The 21643-nt window shown below is 49.7% G+C and overlaps 1 protein-coding gene across 9 annotated transcripts in view; it reads left to right on the forward strand.

The window, feature by feature from the left end:
• The window catches only part of FGFR1 (fibroblast growth factor receptor 1), a 48879-nt gene that overhangs the window by 15144 nt on the left and 12092 nt on the right, over positions 1–21643 (forward strand). For 3 of the 9 annotated variants that reach the window (XM_035004011.1, XM_035004009.1, XM_035004016.1), the window contains exons 3-6: positions 16907–17173; positions 18573–18662; positions 18933–19105; positions 21134–21257. In XM_035004011.1, coding sequence (XP_034859902.1) covers positions 16907–17173; positions 18573–18662; positions 18933–19105; positions 21134–21257 — 654 coding nt within the window. The remainder of the gene's footprint in view (positions 1–16906; positions 17174–18572; positions 18663–18932; positions 19106–21133; positions 21258–21643) is intronic. The other 6 variants (XM_035004012.1, XM_035004010.1, XM_035004017.1 and 3 more) reach the window with 3 other exon arrangements.

Raw genomic sequence — 21643 nt, forward strand, 5'->3', positions numbered from 1 at the left:
CTCCCCCTCCCTCACTTCCTTCGTTTTCCCCCCTTCTTTCTCTCTTCCATCCATCCATCCATCCATCCGGCCAAACAAGACTCTTCGTTTTTCCTTGTTTTATACAGTATATTCATCCATACATAACCCTTGTTTATCTGGGTCCCTTAGCAGGAAATGTTCGTCCCTATCTTTTACTCCTTCACTTTTTGTAATTCCTACTCTTCGCTGAGGGTTTAGCTTGGGCTTAGCCTGAGGCATAGCTTGAGGGCCACCTACCCCATGAAGCCTTCCTGTGGCCCCAAATTAATCACTTTTTTCCGCCCCTTTCTGTTTAACTTTCAACCTGGTACTTGGCTTTACATTATATGGAATTTTTAACATATAGTTATTTCTTCCTCTAGAGCAAAGTTCTGTGCAATCAGAAAGAATGTTTTCATTGCTCTTTTAAAACATGGATATTCGGGGCGCCTGGGTGTCCCAGTCAGCTGAGTGCCTTCAGCTCAGGTCATAATCCCAGGGTCCTGGAATTGAGCCCCACGTCAAGCTCCCTGCTCAGCGGGGATCCTGCTTCTCCTTCTCCTTCTACCCTTCCCCCGCCTGTGCTCCCACGTGCGCTCTCTCTCTCTCTCTCTCTCTCAAATAAATAAAATCTTTTAAAAAAATAAAACATTGATATTTGATAGGTCATCGAGGTTCATCGTAGGAAATTTAGAAAATACAGACATGTGAAGAGAAAAAGAAAAACTTATATTCTCATTATCTAAAAATAATCACTCTTGGGGCACGTGGGTGGCTCAGTCTCAGGTAAGCATCAGACTCTTGATTTCAGCTTAGGTCATGATCTCAGGGTTGTGAGATAAAGCCCTGTGTGGGGGGGCTCCTCGCTCAGCGCCAAGTCTGTTTGGGCTCTCCCTTTGCCCCTCCCCCTGCTGGCGAGCATACACCTGTGTATGCTCTCTCTCTCTCTCTAATAAATAAATCTATAAATAAATAAAAATAATCACTGTTAACTGTGAATCTATTTCTTTAGGCTGTTTTTTCTTGCATTTATACAAACATGACTTTTCAAAAATGGGATTTATATGGTATATACTGGTTTTTAACTTAAGCATGTAGTAGGTTTTTTGTTGTTGTTGTTGTTTTTAAAGTAAGCTCTGTGCCCAACCTGGGGCTTAAATTCATGACCCTGAGATCAAGAGTCGCATGCTCTACCAACTGAGCCAGCCAGGTACCCCAAGCACGTAGTATTTACTTGCCATGCAAAGAAAAAATGTTTGTGCCTAATAACTACATAGTATTCCATTGTATGGGTTTGCAAAATTTATTTACCCAGTCCTCCACTGTTGAGCATTTAGGTTATTTTCAATAGTTTCCACTTAAATGAGCATACATTGACAAATAAAATTTGTCCACCTAGCCAAGGATGTTTATTTTCTAAAAGTGTTTAATACATACTGCCAAACTGCCCCCAGGAAGGTTATGCTGGTAAAGGTCTTTTAAAATAACAGTTAATAAATATTATTTATTGCACCTTCACACTCTGAATGCTTTACATTTTTACATCTTTACATCGATCTCATGGCCATAGGTTTTATTCCCATAATCAGATGAGGAAGCTGGGATCCAAGGAGTTAAGTAACTTGTCTGAGGTCATAGTTGGTGAGAGATGGAACTGGGATTCAGACTCAAGTTGATCTGACTTTGGTATTTTTTTCCAGCGTATTAAACTGTGTCCCTATGTCATACTGGGTTTCCCTCCCAAAATTCAGGCTGGCCAACACTTGAATTTAAACATTTGAATTTGCTGGGTCAGCCCTTCTTTATCTCACAGGAATCAAGCTCCACCTCCCTCCCTCCCTTCTTTCCTTCCTTTCTTCCTTTAAGATTTTATTTATTTATTTATTTGAGAGAGAGAGAAAGGGAGCATGACCTGGGGGAGGGGCAGAGGGAGAGGGAGAAGCAGACTCCCTGCTGAGCAAGGAGCCTGACTATCCAAGGACCCTGAGATCATGACCTGAGTCAAAGGCAGATGCTTAACCAACTGAGCCACCCAGGCCCTTTCTGGTGTGGTATGAACATGTGTGTGATTGGGGTAAGGGCAGCTAGGGATGCTTGCCTTATGCCATTTCTTGTGTGACATTCTGCTCTCTCCTCAGAGGTTATGCATGGGTCATAAGTCTGTGAGCTGCCCTAATGGAAGGGGTTCCCTAGCCTAGAATAATCAGTAGAACAAAAACCCCATTGAGGCTGCATTTTCCACTGCAGCCAAGCCCTCCTACTCGGAGAAGGTCTAGGATCAGAGGTCCCCAAAGTGTCAGATGCCACACCGGAATTTTCTTTGCAGGTCACACTTATTCTAGAATGTAGTGGTGTTGCCCAGACACATAAACCACCTAGATTGCTTTTCAAGTGGTTGTGGTCCAACAATGTCTGATGGGTGGAAATAAACATGTCAGAAGGTTCAGCGAGGCCGGAGCATTGACATTGTTCTGAGGCTACCGGTATATATATCTTTAAGATATGAAGAAATACAAAGAGAGGAGGAAGAATCCTGAAAATTTTGGTTATCTTAGTGTTTACCTTCAACACATTAATGTTTTTGTTTTGTTTTGTTTTTAAAGATTCTATTTATTTATTTGACAGAGAGACACAGCGAGAGAGGGAACACAAGCAGGGGGAGTGGGAGAGGGAGAAGCAGGCTTCCCGCTGAGCAGGGAGCCCAATGCAGGGCTCGATACCAGGACCCTGGGATCATGACCTGAGCCGAAGGCAGACGCTTAACAACTGAGCCACCCAGGCTCCCCAACACATTAATGTTTTAAACAAAATTATATTATAATGTAGATGAACTAGTCACAAAATAATTACAGGATTTTAAAAATATGTATTAATTGTGGTCTACCATCTGAAGTATGCCCCAGGAATAGGACACAGATTTATTAAAAGTTGTTTGGTAAATATTTTCTTCCAGTTCTGTTGGTAACTCTCTGTGTAACCTTTTGGGGGGAAAAGACACCAAAAGTCTTGGAGGCCCCTCTTGAATGGGAGGCCAAAGACAAATGCCTTCCCTGCCCCTAGCCTTACCTTAGGTGAGGCCCAGCCCTAGCCAGTGTTATTCTTACCAGACATATGCAGATACAGTAAATGACACATTTAAGAAATGTCATCAAAAGACTGCATCAAGTAAGGACATAAAACCCAGGTTATGAGGACATTTGAAACCAGAGGACAGGGTCCTTCCCTGAAGTGAAGGGACAGACTGACCGTCATTCGTGGGCTGTGACGGGTGTGTATGTACATCATGAAGGCGGAGGTTTGGTTTTGCCTTTTGTTCACATCAGCATCTTAGAACATCTGATTACATATTAGGTGCTCAATTAATACTTTCTGAACAAATGAATCCGTGCATGAACACCAGTAAGGAACAATCCATTTTCTTTTTTAAAAAGAGATACCTAAAATTTCTAGTTTTCAAAAGGAGACGGTGGGAATAAAATCCTTTTCAACAGAAAGATAAGGAAAATAAGTGAGAAAGACTTACTGCTACCACATATGGAGCACTTTATTTCAGTTGTTGGGACAAGCATTCTTGGGTGTTGGAGGCATGGCATCTCCTGGCCGGCATGTTTAAACCCAGAGCTCTGGGTTCTGAAGCTTGGTATCTCTAACACGTTTCCCGCCAGTCCGGGAACCACACTTTGAGAACCTCTGAGGTCAGTTAATTTCTCAAAAAAAGTCTATAAGGCAGGTGTTGTTTCCATTTCACAGTTTAGGCAACTGACTCAGAGGTCAAACAAACGAAAACTTGCAGAGATTAAACAGCCAGGAAGTGGCAGGGTTGAGACTTGAGCCTGGCTGGCATCTGTGCCTACAGCCCTAACCCTAAGGTGGAGTATCAGGGAGGCTGGAAAGAGAAAGATTAAGATTGGCAGGGAGGTAGGTGGGAGAGGTGGAAGAGTGCTGAGTCAGTTTGCCTGGGGGTATTGGGGAGGGGGGTACATGGGGGGGGTAGATTGGTCTGAAAGCGTTCCTCCGAAGGAAGGAGACTCTCTTCTCTCTCTCTCTCTCTCTCTCTCTCTCTCCCTCTCTTTCCCTCTCTCTCTCTCTCTTTCTGATGAGTCGGGCTTTAAGTCAATTATCACTGCCTTTGGAATGCTGATCTGCTCTCCAGCCCCCTAGAAGGGTCCTTTTGCATTCAGAAATCTCTGCTCCTTTATTGTCAAACTTTAGAATTTACTTTTGGAATTAAAGTTTATTTTCCTTAGGTTTTAGGAATTAGCTCTTGAACCTTAAAAGAGTCAGGTTCCTTAACTAACTACTGAATGAAGTTCTTCCTGTGGCATTCAAAACTTTTACGGATGTTAATTTGAGCGGTCAAGACTGTATAAATGCCTGAAGGGTACATTTGGAAGTGGCATTTCTTTTACAACGTTAGCCCTTCTCCACTACCCTCTGGCCCCCGCTCCATTTTTAAAAATTTATTTGCCTAGCCCGTTCTCATGGGATAATATGTCATGAATCAAAAAGTTCAGTGAAATAAATCCTTCTAGAATACCTGGGCTCGCAGTTTTCTGCCAGTCACGGCCTCTTGGCTATTCTGTATTCTCCATTCTAAGGCTTCTTCTGGTGAGAACATGGGTCAGAGAGAAGGCACGAAGAGAAGCATTTATTGAAGGTGCCGGTGGCTGGAGCTCTGGGACCAAAACAGAATCCCCTCTTCTTAAAGCAAATTAACTTGAGGTCTCTTGCCTTCCCTCACACCAGAGGGAGCTCTGCGCTCACGGAGGCACGAGGGGGTGGCAGTGAGTGATGCTCACCTCGTAAGGCCCAGTTGAAAATTAGAATGTTGTTTAGAGACAGAGGGTGCCCAGAGCTTGTCAGATCAGTCAGTCTTCCCATTTCACAGGTGAGGAAACTGAGGCCCGAGGCAGCGAGGGGCGATGACTTGCCCAGGGTCACACCGTGAATGGTAGGGCCAGTCGTCTGAGTGATTTTCACGCAGGTGTTCTTTCCACTGTACCCAGCCAGTTACACCTGTGGTTCAAGCAGAGTTTGGGACTGTGGAGTTTTTACAAGGATTTCAGATCTGGGATGTTGACATTGCCCAGAGTAGTTCTGTCTCCCCCCAAGGTTCTAATTGTTCAAGATCCCCCAGATTGTCTGAGCAGAGGAGTCCTCAGTGTGGATATTGGCCCTTACCGTCCCCCAAGCCTTTGGTCCTGTTTTTTCGACCGGCTCTCTACCCGACAGCCATACCATCTCAGGTAGAAAAATCCCTGAACCATGTTCTTTTAGTTTCTTAAAACAAGGAGCACTAAATGCTCACCTTTCATGGTGTGTGTGAAGGAGAGAGAGGAAAATGAATATATGGTCCATCCATGTGTCCCTCTGGGTCCTCACTGTCCTGCAAATCTGGAACAGACCAGTGGTGCCAGATTTTTAGATTTCATGGGCCAGTACAATTTCCCCCCCAGGTTTTGGGAACCTACATAGGGTTAACTTGTTTTGCCACATCAGAACATTTTTTAAAATCCAACACTGTTCACTACCATTACCCCTGTTTTTTATTGTGGTAAAAATATACATAACATCAAAAATGGACCAGTTTTCACGTTTTGAGCATAGTTCTGTGGCATTAAGTACATTCACGTGTTGTGCGACTTTCACCACCATGTCTTCAGAACTTTTGCACCTTCTCCAATTGAAACTCTTGTTCCCATTAGACATGAACTCCCCATTCTCCCCTCCCCCAGCCCCTGGCAGCCACCTTTCTACACCATTTCATTTTAAAAGGATGTTTATTGCCTTTATTCTCATAATGTAAAGATAAGAGGCATTTCCTTTTTTTAAAGATTTTATGGATTTATTTGAAAGGGAGAGAGAGAGCACGAGCGGGATGGGGAGAGGGAGAGGGAGAAGCAGGCTCCCCGCTGAGCAGGGAGCAGGTAGCCCGTAGTAGGGCTTGATTCCAGGATCCTGGGATCATGACCTGAGCCGAAGGCAGACAGTTAACCCACTGAGCCACCCAGGCGCCCCAAAAGGCATTTCTTCAACATCGAGAAAAAGTAACCTTATGAAGAGCCCATCCTTTGCCCACTGCAGCGGGTGGTGACCCCCGGACACTGTGTGACCCAGACCCACCATGCCACCATTGGATTGGACAGGGAGGGAAGATGGCAGGTACTCCGGGGTGCCGAGAGCTTTGGCGAAGTGTGCTCTCAAGCACCCATTGAGGTTTTGGGGGGAGGGAAAAGGCAAATTCTGGAACAGCCGGGTCCTCCACTAATTCATCAGCAAGTTTAGGGAGCTGCAACTTTTTCCTGCCCAGCTGCTGGTGCTTCCTTCCCCAAACAAGCTCTGCTGAGCATGGGGGAGGGGAAACCCTATGAGGGGCCCTAGTAGGGGGCGGGGTGGGGGAGGGCAGGACATTCTTTTCTTTAAGGAACCTGACCGGACTTTAAGGTCAGAGCCTAGCAGAGTGGGAGCTACAGGGTTACCTCTTCCCTGTTGATTCATCTCACTCTCCTCCTCCCCCACCCTTAATGATCTTTCCATTACAGAGCCCAGACCAGGAAGTGCATGACAGGTCGCAGCTGCAGACACATGGCTGGGAGGCCTGGGCTCCGGGCCAGTGGTGGGAGGGTCTGAGCTCCCCTTCCAGCAGTGGGACTCGGGGTGAGCGTGCACGGGCACGCGCGTGCACACACGCACTCGTACACACACACACACCAGCAAGTTCAGTGGAAGGTGTTCTGTGTTGTACCAGTTGGTGGCTTGTTGTACTTTGGAGTTCAGGATGTGATTTTTTTTTTTTTTAAAGATTTTATTTATTTATTTGAGAGAGAGAGAATGAGAGAGAACACATGAGAGGGGATACGGTCAGAGGGCAAAGCAGACTCCCTGCCGAGCAGGGAGCCCGATGCGGGACTCGATCCCCGGACTCCAGGACCATGACCTGAGCCGAAGGCAGTCGCTTAACCAACTGAGCCACCCAGGCGCCCGGATGTGATCTTTAATAAAGGCAGGAGAAGACTTCCGCCTGAGTGTCCAGATCCCCTCGGCTTACAGCCCGCATGAGTGGTCCTTACTGGGTTTGGGGTTCTTTTGGGGGAGTTTTCCATCATTGCGCAGAGGCTCTTTAGCTCCTTTTCCCAAAATAGGACCCATCTAACATGGCTTTAGAAGCTTCCCAGGTGTCCAAGGGAGTTAGTAGGCATAGTATTAATACCTCCGAAATGATCCGTTTTCCTCCATGATTCTATCAAAATGCAAGGTTCAGAACCTCTTTTGGGAGGAGGTCTAGTCGCAAGGGCATGAGCTTTGCAGACACACTGGCCAGGCTTCAAATCACAACGAATGAACAGAGCCTCCTTCATCGGACTGCCTTCATGGGGGATGGCTCCTTCCACATACAAGTTTGCTCAGGAAATGTTAATTTACCCTCAACTGTGTCCTAGGGGGGCGGTTGTCACACAGGAGTTTCTGTCTCCCCCGCCAGCTGTGTTGTTGGCTTACTTCCCTGAATCTGCCAAGGCTGGATTCCTCTGGTGCCAAATGTGAAATGGTGACACAAACTTCTAGGAACTGTGAGCATAGACCGCCCTTCCCCATAGCTGCAGGGCATCTCCCTTTGCTCTGGGGTGAGTGGGCTCTATGCTTCCTAGCACGACTTAAGTGAACTTTCCTCTTTCCAGAGCAGCTCTTTTCTTCCTGGTAAGGTAGGCGGGAGAGAAGCAAAGCGTACTGAGAATCGCTTTGGGAAATGGGTATAGGAAGAGATTTCTCCCCGGCTCCATCCGGAGCATGTCAGTAAACACTTGGCGTGAGAGCTTTAGCTGGGAGAGAGGAAGAAGGGAAATTTCTTTTAAAACAACTCTTGGGAGCATTCCTTTGTTAATCACTTAATTACAGTCCTTCTCCCCAACGGGAGAGCGCTCTGCCCGTGGTGGGAGGTAGGGGGGATGTGGGGGGTGCCGATGCTGAGGGGGGCACCGTCCCCAGGAGGGAGAGAGCTGCAGGTACGAGGAGGCCTGCCCACCGGCTCCAACCCTGGGCTCCATCCTGACACCGTGTTACCCCTCACAACATCTATTTGAAAGTTTACACAGACCTCTCTGGGCCCAGGGCGCTTTCGGCCTGGGTCTCCCGAGTGGGGTTCTGTGCGCCTGGACCTCCTCGGGCCCAGCTACCGGGGAGCTGTTTTGGGGGGTCTTGGGGGCGGGCGCAGGGCCCTGGCTGAGGCTTTGGCCAGTGCAGGCGGCTCTGCACTAAATTACAGTGATGAGGTGGGACACACAAAAGACCGAAATCTTTTTTTAATAAAAACAAAACAAAACTCCGGCCCCAAGCCCCTGGGCTGCTGAATGGCGATGGCTTCCTGTCAGGATTAGCCGGGCTGCCTGGGCATGTGTGCACTGCCTTTCTCCTCAGGAAATACCTTTAGTAAGCCCCGGTGGGGTCCCCATGGCAACGCACGAGGGGACCTGCTGACAGAGGCCATTCAGCCCGCCATTGTTCCTCGGGCCCTTTGTCGGGAGCTGTATTGCTGCCCCTCTGGCAAACACAGCAGTTTGCACCGTTTTGTCAGGCTGAATGTGGAGTTTTTACATTTTAATGGGTTCTTCTGGCAGTGGCCCATTTGCATGCAAAATGTTCCCTCTTACTTCTTTCCCTTTTTCTCTTAAAAAAAAAAAAAAAAACAAAACAAAAAAACAAAAAAACCTACACTCCAAATCCCCTGGGCCAGGGGACTGGTGAATGCTCCTGATCAGGGTGTCGGACCCTGCTAATTGATTTGGTGTTCTGTCTCCCCTATCACAACATGCCCCTGCCTCCCCCATTTCTGCAGCTTTCCCCGTACGCTGGGGACATCGGGAGTTCAGGGAATCCCCTGTTTTTAGGGCTTCCTCTCTACCCCAACTCTTGTGAGAGGATAGTTCCCCGGGATTTCGGTGAGACCCCCGCTCTGGCCCGGCCTTGCCAGACTAAAGTAAGTTTTCAGTTCCATTTCAAAGCCAAAATAACGTAATAAAAAACCTCTGCAGAGGGCTCCCGGAGCCCTGCCGCGCTGTTCTGTGTTCCTTTTAAGTTGTCTTCAAAGCCACCCCGAGTTCCTCCCCCACCCACAATTGCCCCCTCATTTATCCCTGGGGAGTTTGTGCCAAGACTGTAAACATTCCTGGACCACCAGTTCCCCCACGTTCCTAAAGAGAATGGCCATTCTCCCCTAATTTTCTTAACCCAGAAATCCAAAATCAAAAGGATTTCATAAGGATGACAGAAATCGCGACCCCGAGACAACAGGCCTGGGCTTTGTTGGGGGCCGGTTATCCTTTGGAGTGTAGGATGTGGATGACACCACTCCTGACCACAGAGGATCGAGAAGATGCATATTTATGGACCAACCCACAGCCAAACAGCATGAATAAGTGCAGGATAAAGTAATGAGAATCTCTATGTCTTGGGAAGGCACATTAAGACTGCAGTTTGGGGAGTGAGTTTTCATGTCCGTAGGAGTGATGGAGAGAGCAGAGGAAAAAGGCACTTAAGGAGAAAGCAAAATAAGAGGGGCAGGGTGGTCATCGGCTTGGCCGAAGAGGCTGAGAGATTGGACAGCTGAGGTTGGGGGGCGTGGTTGAGGGGCTCCAGATTCTGGAGGAGGAAGAAATACACCGAGGTCCTCAGGAGCGTGAGGGCATGGAATGCAGGGTGCCCATGCAGAGAGGTCAGGGTTTGAGCCCTGCGGCATTCAGATGTGTGAGCAGGACAGCTGGCCCAAGGAAAGGGTTGGGGAGCCCTTTGCCTGATGTTCTTAATCTTCTCAGCCAGTCAGGCAGGGTCATCAGAGGTCATCAGCTCAGCTGGAAACTCTATTCAAAGGTGAGGGTCTCAGCATTGAGAGAAGGTGTCCGGTGACTGATCCAGAATTGAGCCAAGGACACGGGGAGGGGAGGACAGTGCTGTCTACCTGTGGCCAGAGCCACATGAAGTACCTCGAGCGGGTCACCTGTCCCTCTCCCCAGCGCTGGGTGAAAAGTGAGACACTGGAGGAGCCCAGGCCCTGGCAGACGCAGCATCCAGAGCCAGAGCTGACCCCTGTTCTGTGACTTGGAGAGAAATCCCTCAGTCTCCGTGTTTTTGTGCTTAAATGGGAATGAACATGAATAAACATGCCTTTTTTTTTTTTAAGCCTTTATTTATTTATTAGAGAGAGAGAGAATGAGCAGTAGGGAGGGGCAGAGGGAGAGAAAGGGAGAGAGAAGCAGATTCCCTGCTGAGCAGGGAGCCCGATGCAGGACTGGATCCCAGGACCCTGGAGACCATGATCTGAGCCGAAGGCAGCCACTTAACCGACTGAGCTACCCAGGTGCCCTAAACATGACTTTTGAAGTATCAAGTGCCATACCAAAACGGCATTATTCTTAGTCCCGAGCCTGTCACTATCCTCGTGTCGCCCCCCGCCCCGTTTCCTTACCTGCCAAATGTGCACAGTCGCACCTGCTCAGCTTCAAAGGGTAGATGAGCAAGGACAGGAAAGTACATTCATAAGTTAAAAAGCCCTAAAGGATGAGGTAGAGGTGGTGAGGCTGAGGGAATGGGAGAAAGAGAAGGTCAAAGCGACCAACTTGAGAACCTCATGCATGGAGGTGGGGGACATGGGTGCGGTTAGACAGCATCAGGGGGCTGAACAGAAAGGGTCTCAGTCACTTTTTGGAAGTCAAGGATTGCAAAGGCAAAGTGAAGGAATAGGCTTGTTTTCAAAGCAGTAGACCTGGGCTCTGGATGGGTGTGGACTCTGAAGAGCCAGGCCACCTGGGTTTGAATCCCAGCCCGGCCACTAACTGACCAGGCCATCTTGGACAAATACTGGACCTCTTTGTGCCTCAGGGTCCCCCCTGTAAAACGAGGATAATAATAGTACCTACTTCTCAGGGTTGTGTAGACTAAATGAGATCTCTGCCTGACACATAGGAAGCTTCCACGTCCGTAGGTAGGGATAATGATAGTTAATATCTACCTCCTAAGGGATTGAACAATAGTCTGTGTTAGAAGCTTTCACAGTGTACAGGATGTAGTAAGCATGCTGTAAATATCGTCCAGTATTAGCATTACCATTTTCAGCATTGTTTAGGGTCCCAAGATAATATGGGGGGAAAACACATAGTAAATTGCAAAGTGCTGTGCAAATATGTTGTGACTCCTCACCGGGTTCGTGTTAAGTTTGTGGGGCTTGGGGACAGTAACTGCCAAACCAGATTGGCTGTTAATGGGACCGAGGCTGGTGAACTGGCATTTCAAAGTACCTTTTCAGGTGTATTTGCCCATGTGGCAGGAAAGGTCTGCATTCACAGTTTGCAGAGAAATGTGTCCCTTGGGACTTCTTTAGTGCTTCTGTTATCTCTGGCCTCCCACCCCATGGGCTGAAACCATTATTTTTTGCTCTTTCTGCTGTGAACCTTTAGTCCAAGCAGGACATCCTCTAGCTTCACCTCCCATGCTCCCTCATCCCCAGGCATAGCCCTGCTTGAAAGCACCCCCATCCTTTTCTGCTCCCCCCGAGTTATCACTCCCCATCTAAATTCGTAATTGCTTCCTCCCCTTTCCCTACCATTATGTCCAACCTCTGCTGTCTACCCTGACCACCAATACTTTTTTCTTTTAAGTTCTGAACACTCAGAGCCCATGTTGGATTGCTGGATCTGGGTTCTCCTGCTCTTCTCCAGTTGTCTTGTGTTGCACCACAAAGTGCTTCAGCCGTGTCAAGCTGTTATGTAAAGCGTGTAAAGCTGATCCCCCTGGTTAGAGCACGGCGTGGGTCTGCTGCGCCTTTGTTTAATCCGTTTCTTCTCCTTGCACAGTAACCAGGGCACACAGACTCACCCAATGGTAGCTCTTTTGAGGAAAGCTCCCTGTCTTCTCCTTGGATTTCTGGGACCTGGGGTCTCACCTTCTCAGAATGACAAGGTTCGTATGGATTTGGGCCTCCTCACAGGCTCCAATCCCCCGCCCTGCACAGTGCCCACGGCTGGCAGAAGACTGGGGCATTTAGAATCCAGCACTTGGCTCTGATCCGATGTACCCAGGGCAGAACTGCCTGCTAGAGGACAGTGGCAGACTTCTGGCCGGTTGTGCCATAAGCAAAATGCTACCTCCTTTTGGCTTGTTGGGGATTACAAAGCCCTGGTATTTTGGAGGAATATAGGAAGGGAAGAGGGACTCAGTAAGGCTCCATTAACATTCATCTTGTTCCTGGACTTGAGAGCACCCTGGGAAACTCTGCCCCTTCGCCCCCCCCCCCCTTTTCCTAGCTGCTTCCCTGAGGATTACTAAAAAGTGTGGTTCCCTGATCTGTTCCTGGTTTTCCCTGGGGGATAGAGAGGCTCTGTTAGAGAAACAGGATGGGATTGGTGATTGGTATATAAATCCCTTTCACTCTCACTAAAGGGGGTCCTGGATCCAGCCTACACAGCCTTCCACGTGCACCTGCCACCTGCCCCGTCCCAGGAACCTGCCTCGGGACCAGAGGCCTCCTCAGTCTCAGATTCACGCAGCTAAGCAGGAGCCTTTGCTCACTCCTGTTTTCTGGGGAGTTGGCCAAGGTGTTGGCAGCCTTAATCTTCTAGGGATATTCAAGTCCAGCCCTAACCCTAACCCTAACCTTCCCGCTCCCAGTGGTGAGAACAGTGACCCTGTGCTGTGAGCATCAGAACACAACGCACCTTTTTCCACAATGCACTTTGAACACATTGCACCTGGAGCCTGTAAGAGCGAACGGTGTAATCTGACTCAGGGCCGAACACTTCCAGCCTCAGGCGAGGTCATCACAGAATCCAGATACAACATGTCCTCCAGCCTCCGTGTCCCACCTCATCTCTCAGGAAAGAAGACGCACAAAGCAAGTGTTATGGTTTGCCGCTTTCCTCACAGCATCCCCATTCCAATTAATCAGGTTCTCCAAGATTGGAAGAACCCTGGCTTCAAGTGGCCAAGCAGTGAACTGGCTTTCTTCATCTTCCACGGCCAGCCCAATAAAGGTGTCTGCTCCTTTCTTGCCACCTGACACCTAACAATAAGTATTTCCCTGGCCCATTGGTCTTGACCAGGGAAAGGCCAGCTCAGAGGAACTGGAGCCCCAGATACAAGGGCCTTTCCCAGTGGGGACATAAATGGGGGACGCTAGAAAGACCAAAAGAAGAATGGAGGGTAGGGACTGAATTGTTAGAGGCTGCCGGTGAGCAGGGACGCCCTTGCGTCAGCCACCGTACGTAGGACTCCCCCAGGTCAGGACTGCTATTCAGGGCAGCGATGCAGACAGGCAGGGCCCAGGAAACCAGCGAGTGCTTGGTTACCTTTCCATCACCTCCTAGAAGAAAGTGGCATTATCCCTGCTTTGTAAATAGAGACATTGACACACATCCAAGAGCGCTATTAGCCATGAAAAAAATCCACTATAACCCAAGAGCCGTGGGCTGATTTTTGGTTCCTCTAAAAATTAGCCTTTCCCAGATGCTAAATTTAGTTCAAGACCTATTGGGTGTTTTCCGTTTCTGACATTCTTAGGCACTGTGGAAAATTTACAACAGGCAGTTCTGCTCTGAGTTGCTTGCTGTTTCTTAGGAGAGGAAGACATGGGCACTTGGGACTGTTTCGGAGACAATAGAACCAGGTGTCCATCAACCGATAAACGGGTTCATAAAATGTGGTACATGCATACAGTGGAATATTACTTGGCCATCAAAAGGAATGCAATAGTGAGATTGCGGCTGCATGGAAGAACCTTGAAAGCATCATACTAAATGAAAGAAGGCGCTCAAAAAATCATCTAATGTATGATTCCATTGATATAAAATATCCAGTGCAGGCAAATCTCTAGAGACAAAGCAACGGTGGATGCCTAGACTGAGGGAAGGGTAGGGGATGGCGTGTGATGGTGTGGGGTTTCTTTTGGGGGTGATAAAAAATGTTCTACAGTAAGATTGTGGTGATGGTTGCATAACTCTGTGACTTTATACTAAAAAAAAGAAAAACGCCGTTGAACTTAAATGCTCTAAATGGGTGAATTTTATGGTATGTGAATATATCTCAATAAAGATGTTTTTAAAAGAAACAATACAAGATGGTATGTAATCAAGCGTGAATTTGTGTGGTTTGCACAGTAACTGTGTTACAGACAGGGTAGCAATGCTGGGACCAACAGCAGGCTTCCTGGCTGGCTTTGATGGTGCACTCTGAACAGTGTCAGGCGGGGTGGAGTGGGGGGAAGGATAGAGCATCACAACGCTGACAGCCTTGAGCCGAAGTCCGTTTTGTTGTGAGGAGAGAATGCAGTTGGTCTGCAGAACAGCCAGCCTTAAAGTGGAAGGTAGGAAGAAGGCTACGTGGGGAGGTGGGAACAGATTTCAAAGAGCCTTGAATGCCAAGCAAGGGTTTTGATTGTATCGTACACATGGTGCAGGATCCTGATCAGAGGAATAAAGGGATAGAGCGCACCGAGGCTTGGAACATCCGAGTGAGTTGGAACTCCAGCGGCAGGGAAAAGAAAGCTGGTCCTGAGGCTTCTTATACACCCCGTAGGCGAGTTGTGTTTGCACATCCTGGTTGGGACAAGTGGGAAGTTAGGGATTCAAGCTAGAATCAGCCAGAGCTGGTCTCAGCAGGGCCAGTGTCCCTTTGCTACTTTCTCTTGGGGAATTGCCTGTGTTCTTGTCTCGCCACCTCTTTGTCCCCAGGACCTGTCAAAATAGGCTGTGATGCCAGGGGCTAAGAATTTGAGTTTACCAAGTTGACTATTTGACCAACAGCTTGTACAGATCAGGAGCTGCAAAATATTTAATCAGTGAGGTCATTGGAGGGAGTGGAGATTTGATCAATAGGAGTGTCTGATGTTTTCTTTAAGGGTCAAGTCTAAACTGCTTTTCTTCTCCCTTCTTTTGGCAAAACCACAAACCATTAAAATTGGAAAGAATAACTTTTTTTAAGAACCAAAAGGCTTATTTTTAATCAGTTATGTGGTCTGCTCACCTTTGTGGTGTTGCTCTTGACCTCCTTCACAAAAATACAGATGACTGTTAGCCCAGTGGCTTCCAAACCCTTTTGAAGTAGCACCCCCACTTTTGATGACTCATATTTACCCAGTATTTAAGACAGCTCTTGGGTTGAAGAGGGTCAGGGCCTACTGCCTTGGCCCCCCTGAGGAAAAAGCTGTTAGTCCCTGGGGCCGGCTGAGGCCCAAGGCACTCATTTTCTTCATTTGTAAGGCTTGTGGCAGAAACCTGGATAAACGTCAGAGTTGGTTATAGTGAGGGTTGGAGAAGGAGAAAAGAAAGTTTAGAAAGGAAGATGCTGAGGAGACAGTGCCTGTGTCCTTTTTGCTTGTTCACAAGTATTTATTGGGCAATTCTTATGTGCCAGGCACCCTACTGGTTGCCGTACTGGTTGCCGAGGATTTAAAGGTAAATACGACCCGTCCCCACCCTCGGAACTCAGTCGAGAAAGGGAACTTTCCTTCAGTGTGACAGGTGCAGTGGGAGGGCACCCGACCCAGACTGGGAGCTGGAAGAGGCTTTGGGGCAGAGTCCCCAGCCAGGCAGAGAACTGGAGGGTAGCTGTGAGCCAGCAGACACAGGCCCTGAAGGGGGTAGTGGGGCGCGGGGACTGGAGGGAGCGTGTGTTTCAGAGAGTCCTGCTTTGGGGACCTGCAGGGTGTCCTGGCTGAGCCCCTGATGGTTAACCGCGGGGTGGGGGGAGGGGGGTGAGAAAGAAAGAAGGCTCCCAGGGCTGTGGAGACCTAAGTCAGGGGGTAGATACAAGCCGAAACAAGGGCACTTTTTGGTGGGGGATGGACAGTTGGCGGACGACACCAGGAGGGAGCGCTCATGAGCATCCTGAATGGAAATAGAAGCTGCATTTCCCCCTGGTAAAGAGGGGGTGCTCAGAGCAGGGAACTGTCTGGGATGGTGGCCTTCTTTGTCAGTGCCAATGCCCAGTTGCTGGTCGTGAGAAGGATGGATGGGTGACCAGGTCGCATCGGGTCTGGGAGCCGGGGAGCACCCGGGATCCAGGGAAAGAGGTGAGGGGGAGTGAATGCGCGTGACAGTGTGTTGGGGGCGGGGGAGGCGGGGGGCTCGAAGGGGGAGCCCAGCAGTGGGACGAGGAGAAAGGAGCTTTGTGTGCAAGGGCTGTTGTGGCCAGAGCAAGTGTGGGCTTGGTGGCAGCTGCCGGCCTCCGCTCCTAATAAAGTCAAAAGCTCCGCATCCTCTGGCCCGACACCTGTTAGCTAGAGGTTCCCCTGAGCTGACCTCTCCCTGCGCCGGCTCTCTCCCATATGCATCTTATACATCTGACTCACTGCAGGGCCAGACCCCTCCCTGCTGAATCACTTGACCCCAGGATCCCCTGTTGACAAATTACCTTCTCTCTACTTAGGTGGGGGCTGCTAGATTTTTGAGGGAAAGGGTTTGCTCAGCTGTTACTAGGGAAAGGGTTGAGGCTGGCCTAGCCCAAAGGAAATGGGGTGTTCTCCTGGGAAGTGGCCATTCTTGGCAAAGAACCGAGTGTGCAGGGAGGGGCAGTCTGGACACAAAGATGCCCGGGGGTGGGTGGCTGGCCTTCCCCCCCTCCCCTTGGATGGAGGGAAATGAAACGTCAACTGCTTAATGCTGCTGTGGCTGCTTCCTGGCTTTGCCTCTTCCTTCTTTTGCCCTAGGGGGGAGCGGGGTAGAGAAGAAGAGGTAGGGTTCCAGGTAGCCAGCTGTCTCCCACTGACCCCTATTCCAGTTCCGCCTCCTGGCTCTGTAGCCCCTGGGATGCCGCGGCTCAGTGCGGCTCGCTAGCCTAACTCCCTTTGTCTCTCTCCCTCTTCCCTCTCCCCCTCTTCCTGCCCCGTCCCTTGGCCCCTCCCCCCCTCCCCCGTGGGTGGCTGCAGCCCAGCCCTGGGGAGCCCCTGTGGAAGTGGAGTCCTTCCTGGTCCACCCTGGTGACCTGCTGCAGCTTCGCTGTCGGCTGCGGGACGATGTCCAGAGCATCAACTGGCTGCGGGACGGGGTGCAGCTGGTGGAAAGCAACCGTACCCGCATCACAGGGGAGGAGGTGGAGGTGCGGGACTCCGTGCCTGCTGACTCCGGCCTCTACGCTTGCGTGACCAGCAGCCCCTCGGGCAGCGACACCACCTACTTCTCCGTCAACGTCTCAGGTTGGTAGCCAAGCCTGCCCTCACCCTCTCCCCAGATCCAGCTTTCCCACCCTCTCTGCCAGTTTCGGGGGCGGGGGTTGCCCCGCCCCCACTCTGCTTCGGAAACTGCTGCCCACTAACATTGCTCCGCGCCCGCCACGTGGCTTCGCTCTCAGAGGGGTGACTGGGGGTGGTCAGGGCCTCAGGTCAGAGATCTGGGTTTCCAGGATCAGCCTCAGAAGTGACTGCTCATGTGCTTGGGTCAGTAAGACACTGATCTTTTTCCACCATAACTTGCCCAGATCTCCAGGTGCTGCCTGGGACTGGGCCAGCTTCCATTCTGTCATTCCCTTGCCATTTGGACTTGGTACTTGGCTCGGGGGTTAGAGCCCCGGAATATGTGGTGAGGTGGGTCCCTGCTGTGATTGGAAAGGATCCAGTGCACCACCATATTCCCAGACTTTGTGGAAAACATCTGTCCTCCACCTTCTGGAGCTGTATTAAGGGCAGCCAGGGAACCCCAGAGCTCTGTGACTTTGGGACTCTGCCACTTTTTAGAACACGACTTTTACACAACTCTAGGGTAAAACAAAGAAGAGCTGAAATTTTCTTTACACAGTGTGTGGAAAGCCCAGGGTGAGGGCTGGGCATCGCTTCTCCTCCAGGTATCGTTTAGAACCTGCCCCCACTTGCAGGACTTGCCTCCTTTATTTCCCTCCAGACCCCCAAAAGCACTAGGAGGGACTGGGAAAAGACCTGGCATGATCGCTGCTTGGTGACCACATGTGTGTCAAGCCTTTTAAAAGGGGCGGATACCTGCGGAGAGGTGTTAGCAACTGCGGACTAGTGTGGTGGGCTCCCTCTCTGCTCTGGTTATGAGGGGCAACCCTCAAGCCTTCGCACATGCGTGGTAGAAAAATCCCAACTAGAATTGTTCAGCCCGTTCTTTCCCAGATGGTATAGAAATAGCTTCTGGCTGTAGTGTGCCTAGATCTGTCTGGGTTTCTGAAGAAGGATACACACAGATTCCCTGGCTGCTGGTCCTGAGACCCAGCACCTCTGGGTGGTGCTGAGTTGCGAGAACCTCTGAATGCAAGGTGGAATTAAATTCAAGAGGACCCGCTGCCCCTGATGGAACTGGCCAGTCTCAAGGCTTCTGGACAGAAAGGGGCACCGCGTTGGGATGGGGAAGGCGGGGGACAGGCATAGAGCCTGCAGTTCTTAAATAAACCGTTTCCGTCCCACAGAGAGACCGTCACGAAGGGCAGAATGGGACTGGGGTCCAGTATGGGGACAGGCATCTGCATTCATCTGTAACTGGACTGGCCTTTATGTTCATGGCCGGCTGTTGATATGGATGGAAATCTAGTGAGCCCTTTTCCCTCGAAGGGACCTCAGTGCCCCTTTCTGCTTCCCATAGATGCTCTCCCCTCCTCGGAGGACGACGATGATGATGATGACTCCTCTTCAGAGGAGAAAGAGACAGATAACACCAAACCAAACCGTATGCGTGAGACACTGTTTCCTACCTTACTGCCCTCGGGCCGGGCGTTGGGTTTGAGTGGGAAGGGGGAGGCTGGGATGATTGTTTGGAGAAGGGGCGGAGAGGGCACATGGGGTCCCGATGTTTAGCCACGGGGTCCCTGGGGTGCCCTGATTAGAGCCGGCACTGTTGACAGGTGTTGAGCAGGCAGGCGGGGCACTTCCAGGTCCTGGCCTGGGCCCCTGCTCCTGAGCCTGACTGGCCCCCTGCCTGTCTCTCTTGGCTTTCCCTGGGCAGCCGTGGCTCCATACTGGACATCCCCAGAAAAGATGGAAAAGAAATTGCACGCAGTGCCAGCTGCCAAGACTGTGAAGTTCAAATGCCCTTCCAGTGGGACTCCCAACCCCACACTGCGCTGGCTGAAAAATGGCAAAGAATTCAAACCTGACCACAGGATTGGAGGCTACAAGGTACGTGTGTGTGTGTGTGTGTGTTTGAAAGTCGGTATAAGAGGAACGGGAGAAGCTCCTTGGAAAATCCTTATTATATGTCATTAATTGTTTAATGCTTTCTAACTATAAAAGCAGTGTACTTTAGAAAAATTTCAAATACAAAAAACTGCAAATGAAGCTTTAAAATCTTCAGTCCTGGAGCACCTGGGTTGCTCAGTCGGTTAAGCATGTGCCTCCACTCAGGTCATGACCGCAGAGTCGTGAGATCGAGCCCCGAGCTCCTCGTCGGGCTCCACACTGGGCGTGGAGCCTGCTTGAGACTCTCCCTCTCCCTCTGCCCCTCTCACCTCGCGCGCTTGCTCTCGCTCTCTCAAAATAAAAAAAATTTTCAGTCTTTTTTCTATGTATATGGTTTTTATATAATCACATTGTATATATACTTTCTTGTCACTTGTTAACATTATGAGTCTTTTGCCATGTGTTTGAGAGATAATTTTTCATGACTGCATAATATTTCATTATTAAAATGTCTCATGATGTAATGACCTGTTTTGTGATATTTGTCATTTTCTGGTTTTTCACTATTCTACATTATATTGTGGTGAGTATCTTTGTACATAAATCTTTGTCAGTGTTTTTAAATGTTCTTCCCCAGGACAGGTTGCTAGGAGTGAAGTTACTAGACCAAAGTATAAGCATTTCTTTAAGCCCTTAGTGCATATTTCCCATTACCTTTTTCTCCCCCGGTAATTAGGTAATTTTACTCATTCATTTATTTTTTTCTAACATGAACGTTTCTTGAACCCATGTCTTTCCAGAAAGTGTACTGGGCAGTAGCATTCCAAGTACATCAGGAAGATGTGCTATATTATTTATTGTGATATTTGCTTTAATGGGGAATGATTTAACGAGCTGGGGTATGATTTTATTTCCTATTTTTATTTTATTGTGGTAAGAATTACTTCCAAAAGAAAAAATTAATTCATCTTCCCATAGCAGAGTATGAGAATGACAGGCTTACCATACCTGAGCCAACAACTTCGATGACAAAAGTACCTCACTCTCTCTTGTGCATTGTTCTGCTTGTTAGCAGACTTCAAATTTTCGTATGTTAATAAGCAATTTCCATGTCCTGCTGTGTGAATTGTCTGTTTGCGTCCTTTGCTCATCTGCGACTCTAGCAAGAACTTCTTCCTCCTTAATCCCTTCTTTAGACTCTGATCATCCTTCTATCCCATCTCACCTCCCTGCTCTTCTCCCATTAATCTTGTACGGAGAAAGCAGAGATCGGGGTGCGTGGCCGGCTCACTTGGTGAACGTGTGACTCTTGATCACAGGGTTGTAAGTTCGAGCCCCACTTTGGCTGTAGAGATTGCTTAAAGAAAAAAATAAAATAAAATCTTTAAATAGAAAAGCAGAGATGAGGAAAAACAGGGAAACATATTAAATTAATTTATCCAACACTTACCACGGGTGGTACGAGGCAGTACTCCTGCCCACAGAGAATTTCCAGTCTGACAGGAGCGCAGGCGTCCTCGAACACTGTCACGAGAGGCAGGCTTTGATCAGTGCTTCAGCAGGGGCACAGAGGGACAGTGAGAACCATTCTGACCCGAGGTTGGGCTGGAGGAGATGGTTTTTGCAAGAAGAGGTCGGGGGCAGACCGGGCTGAACTCTTGGCGGGGAGCCCTTCCAGCCCAGGATGCAAACAGAGGCGCAGAGTGGGAAGCTCCCGGTGCATTCGGGAGAATGCAGGAGGCACATAGGTCAGATCGCAGACGGCCCTGGCTGTTGCAGGCAGACGTCCAGAGTTCCTCATGCCCATCTGCCCGTCTGCCTGATGTGTTCTTTCAGTGCACGTGGACCGGAGGCTGGGGGGGAGGCGGTCTCTGCCCTGTCCTGGCTCACGTGCTGTGCCGCGGGGGCCGTGCGCTCCGGGCTGGGACTGGAGGGTAAGTGCCACCGGGCACCCCTGCCTCCATGCAGCTTCTTGCCTCCATTCTCCTCCAGACCCGCAATGGAGCTCTCTGGCATGTTTCCCCTCAGGTCCGTTACGCCACCTGGAGCATCATAATGGATTCCGTGGTGCCTTCGGATAAGGGCAATTACACCTGCATCGTGGAGAACGAATATGGCAGCATTAACCACACCTACCAGCTCGACGTCGTGGGTAAGAAGGCACCAGCGACAGGGGTCGAAGGAGCTTCAAGGAAAGAGAGCAGGGCTTTGAGAAAACAGCCATAGGGTCCAGGCCGGCGCGGGGGTTTATCAACTCTGTCGCCTAAAGCCGGTTTCGTGCCTGGTTTGTGCATTTAGTTGAGAGGATTGGACGCTGCTGTGACTCCTGAAAGGTGGAAGGTGCTGTGGCTAGTCTCCTGCAAGGGGTGACAGGAGAGGGGGTTACATAGAGCATCCGGTGGCTGCTGCTGGGCGCCTGACGCCCGGCAGTTCTCACGGGCCCCGTGAGGTCGGCGCTGGGCTTCCCACTTTACGGAAGAGCAGACTGAGGCTCATTAGTGCAAGACTCCAGACCCGTGCTGACTGCGGGGCGTCGCA

Source organism: Mirounga leonina, unplaced genomic scaffold (genome assembly GCF_011800145.1).
Source record: "Mirounga leonina isolate KUSES-001 unplaced genomic scaffold, KU_Mleo_1.0 Mir_128, whole genome shotgun sequence".
NCBI classification, from domain to species: domain Eukaryota; kingdom Metazoa; phylum Chordata; class Mammalia; order Carnivora; family Phocidae; genus Mirounga; species Mirounga leonina.